The following is a 4,241-nucleotide window of genomic DNA, read 5'->3' as shown; positions in this document are numbered from 1 at the left end:
CTTTGGGTTTTACTCGCGAGCCGAGCTCGAGCTGAAAGAAGTAGGCTCGAACTGAGCCGAGCTCGAGCTTCATAAAAACCTAACGAGCCGAGCTCGAGCCTGGTCGAGCTCGGGCTCGACCCGGCTCGTTTACGCCCCTAGGTATAACTAACTATAGCAAGCAGAAGAGTTCAGATAAAGCAGACTGCACCATTACCAAATCTCAACACTCAAACCTAGATTCACAAATCAAAAAAAATGTACAACTTTCATTGCACAATGTACAAGTCACTACATCATTATCTCATTGTAACATTTACCAAATATACATCAAGTACCAAAGGCATATATCAATCCTCATCAATATCACCATCAGAATCACTTTCATACAGCAAGTCGTCGTCGTCATCATCATGTTCACGATCAACCCCCGATATTTCATCGAGGGTGTTTTGCGAGTTCCAATCAGGCGGGAACGTTTTTTGAAGTGCTTCAGTAAGATCTCCACCACACCGTTCAATCTTGCGTAAACACCGGGCCCAATGCACTGCGGTGCCCATGTCAACGGTCAAACCAGCGTCAATCATTTCTGCACAGATTTGTTGAATGCTGGAGTAAATGTAGTCCTCGGCTACAGAGGCTCGGGACAACAGTGATGTCATCAAGCAATGGTACACGGCCCGGTCGGGTTTCAGCCCGGCTAACTTCATGTCTTCAAAACATTTCATAGCTTTCTCGGGAAGCGAAGCACGGGCCCACCCATGAATTAATGTTGTGTATGTTTTTATGTTAGGTTTTAATCCTGCAGCCTCCATCTCTTTGATTGTTTTATCTGCTCGCTACACTCAATAATGCATCATTAATTTGTGTTTTGAAACTGATTATTTGATTATTGTTTCAATAATCTTACAGGAAGTAAAATTACCACTTTTGATAATTATCTGACCGAAAAGTAAATTACCAAATTACCCTTTTAACATAATCTGATGGACTTTTACTCTCATCGAGTAAAGTACACGAATGGTCCCTCTGGTTTACCAAAACTTTGGATTTGCTCCCTAGCTTTCCAAAAGTACATGGATGGTCCCTGTGGTTTACACTTTGTAACGCATTTTATCCCTAGCTTTTTCTAATAGTACATGTATGGTCCTCGTGGTTTGCACTTTGTAAGCATGTGCAAACCACAGGGATCATTCGTGTACTTTTGGAAAGTTAAGGACCAAATCCAAAATTTTGGTAAATCACAGGGACCATCCGCGTACTTACTCTTTATAAATATGTGTTTCTGGTCATTTTATCTACTATTATTAATAATTTAATACCTTAAATAATCAGGATTCATCAAGCCCTTAAATATTTAATTATATGTAGGGCTGTAAACGAACCGAACGTTCAATGAACAGTTCGTGAACCGTTCGGCGGGAAGTTCGTTTATGTTCGTTCGATTAGTTAAATGAACGAACATGAACAGAGGTCTCGTTCGTTCGATTGTGTTCGTGAACGTTCGGTAAGGTGTTCGTGAACATTCGTTGATTTGCGTTCGTTTATGTTCGTATGTTTGTGTTTTAATTGAAGATCTTTGTACTTTCTTATATTTTATATGTACTTTTTATATTATTAAACTTTTATTTATTTTATTACCCACTTTTATTTATTTTATTACCCTAACAATTAAACTAGAAAACCCACTGAATACGATCGACCTCCGTTCCACAATATGGGATTCAAGTTCGAGTGCTACTCTCTGGACCATCTAGCTAGCTCTCTTAATCATTCATCGTGTTCGCCAAATTTATTTGTGTTCGTGAACCGTTCGTGAACACGCTCATTTCCTTAATGAACGAACACGAACATAAAATCTCGTTCGGTAAGTGTTCATGAACCGTTCGTGTACACATCCATTTCCTTAACGAACGAACACGAACAAAGCCTTGTTCGTGTTCGTTCGGTTCGTTTACAGCCCTAATTATATGACATTATCTCCTACATTTCACATCCGTTCTTCCCCTTGCCTAAAAAATAACACACACACACATATATAGAGAAAGAGAGAGATGAATAGTGAAGACATACAAGCATATCTCCAGCTTTGCAACAAGCGTTGACCAAGGATGTGTAAGTACGGATGTCGGGTTTGACCCCTTCTTGCTTCATTTGTTGCATTAGGTCAGCTGCTTCCCAAACATCACCTCTTCGAGCCCATCTACAAGATAATAATATGTTAATATCTAATAATTAATAGCCGTTCAAAAAAAAAAATCTAATAATTAATAAATACTTTTCACCAAGTAATAATTAGTTCAAAATGACGGTACATCCATTTTTTATTAAGTACATGCTTGACGGTCAAACGCATATAATTTTCACCCTAATTAGTAATTAAACAAGTAGATCATCCAAAAACGAATAATGAACAAAACATCTAGAAAAAGGTTGTAATTACCAAAACAAACGGTCGCGAAAAGTATGACGCTATTTTATATATCTAGTGGGGCTACAAACAAACCGAACATTCAATGAACAGTTCGTGAACTGTTTGGCAGGAAGCTCGTTTGTCTTCGTTCGTCTGATAAATTAACAAACGCAAACAAGAATTTTCGTTTGTTTTGTTAAACGAACGAACATGAATAGATACCGCCCATCTGTCTTTCCTGTTGTTACCCCTAGAGTCTCCTTCGCCACATAAGTAATGGTGGTCGCCATAGCCTCCCACACCCGGTTTGAGTCCCCATCCAGTCGGGCCGATGTTGGCGAGATGACCTTATCTCTGAACAGTGCAATCTTGTCGCCTTTCAAATTACCCCATCGTATCCTAGGTCGCATATCCCGCTTCCCCTTGGTCAAAAATTCTCTCATGACTATATCAGCGACCAACGGTGTTGAGCCACATTTGTCTCCCCTGGTATAACCTTGCAATCCATGCACCATCGTAGATCACATCGCCTCTCATCAAAAGATAGTCAAACCCAGGGTCGTGCCTATCGCCAAACCCAAAACCCCCATGCACTGACTGGAAACCATCACTACCTTTACCAATGTGACCATTAAAATCGTCTCCTATACATAATCTTTCATCCCTTGGTATGGCCCTCACAACTGCATCTCTATCCCCTAGGATAGAGGTAAGGCTTGCCTACATCCTACCCTCCCCAGACACTATCAATAGTTTCGCTATAGGTGGGATTATACTGGGTATGGTTGTTGTAGTGTGTTGTGTATATAACATAAATTTTAACATATGTTGGATTGTTTTCATTTCTGTTCATGAGCGCCTTTTGTTTTTGCTTATGTTCATGAACATTCGTTTTTCGTTCGTAACCGAAAATTAACGAACGAACACAAACAAGTTCACTTTCTTAATGAACGAACACGAACTTAGAATCTTGTTCGGTAAGTGTTCATGAACAGTCCGTGACCACATTATTTCCTTAACGAACGAAACGAACACGAAAACATCTTGTAAAAAAATTTGAAGAAATTCTTACCCGTCTATAAGGATATTGTAAATAAAAGTATTTCTTGGAATTTTTTTGGCATGCATTTCTTTGGTGACCGCTAAAGCACTTTGCATCCTCCCGGCTTTACAGCACGCCTTGAGTAGTGCCTCGTATGTGAATACATCAAGATTTAATCCTTCGTTTTTAACTTTAGAAAAATACTCAAATGCTTTTCCGGTATCACCGAGTGATGCATAGCCATGCATGATTGTGGTGTACGTGTGCTCGTTTGGTCCAATCCCCGCAAGTAACATTTCATCCAATACTTTTACCGCCCTATCCATCTGTAAAAAGAATCATCATTTCACGAGTATAAGAACCTGTGTTTGGAAGTGTAATTTGACACGTATTTTATGTATTATTTGGTATAAATGGTTGATTGGACCGAATGAGTTGTTTCACAGATTTTGTTTGGATTAATAGAAAAATCATAAAAAAAAAAAACAAATCAGATGCTTAAGCCACTAAAATTGGTTTTGTTGTAATTTGTATGAAAGTGATCATTCATATCCAATTGTTTGTAAAATAATCAGCGGTGTCTAATTATTTGTAAAAAAATAAATAAACAAAATAATAAAAAATAAAAATAAAACTGATTATTGCATCTTTATATTGCAATAATATAGGTGGCAAACTCAGTGGGTCAGACAGCTGTGTAACGGGTCAAAACATGTCAGGTCATAATTTTATTTTTTCTTTTCCGGTTGGGGTCAAAACAGACGGTTGTAAAAAAAACTGATTATTGCATCTTCATCCGGCTCGTTA

The 4,241-nt window shown here is 38.5% G+C and overlaps 1 protein-coding gene across 1 annotated transcript; it reads right to left on the bottom strand.

Annotated features, from left to right (window-relative positions):
• Positions 1–230: 230 nt before the first annotated feature.
• Positions 231–3,773, bottom strand: LOC118483847 (pentatricopeptide repeat-containing protein At5g04810, chloroplastic-like). Its single transcript, XM_035979486.1, has 3 exons — positions 3,465–3,773; positions 2,053–2,182; positions 231–818 (listed from the first exon to the last, which is right to left on the bottom strand). The coding sequence occupies exons 1-3, from the start codon at positions 3,758–3,760 to the stop codon at positions 330–332; spliced, it is 915 nt and encodes a 304-aa protein (XP_035835379.1). The 5' UTR covers positions 3,761–3,773; the 3' UTR covers positions 231–329.
• Between the last annotated feature and the right edge of the window lie 468 nt (positions 3,774–4,241).

The sequence above is a fragment of the Helianthus annuus genome, chromosome 11, assembly GCF_002127325.2.
Source record: "Helianthus annuus cultivar XRQ/B chromosome 11, HanXRQr2.0-SUNRISE, whole genome shotgun sequence".
Taxonomy (NCBI): domain Eukaryota; kingdom Viridiplantae; phylum Streptophyta; class Magnoliopsida; order Asterales; family Asteraceae; genus Helianthus; species Helianthus annuus.
Note: the sequence above shows the minus strand (reverse complement) of the source record. Positions and strands in the feature narration are given on the sequence as shown.

What these genes read in the sequence shown, in the direction of transcription:
- LOC118483847 (XM_035979486.1), bottom strand. Translation starts at nt 3,760, where the DNA reads ATGGATAGGGCGGTAAAAGTATTGGATGAAATGTTACTTGCGGGGATT. An exon ending in TACAATATCCTTATAGACGG is followed by an intron (nt 2,183 to 3,464) that starts GTAAGAATTTCT and finishes ATTATCTTGTAG; the next exon opens with ATGGGCTCGAAGAGGTGATG. An exon ending in GCAAAGCTGGAGATATGCTT is followed by an intron (nt 819 to 2,052) that starts GTATGTCTTCAC and finishes TATTGAGTGTAG; the next exon opens with CGAGCAGATAAAACAATCAA.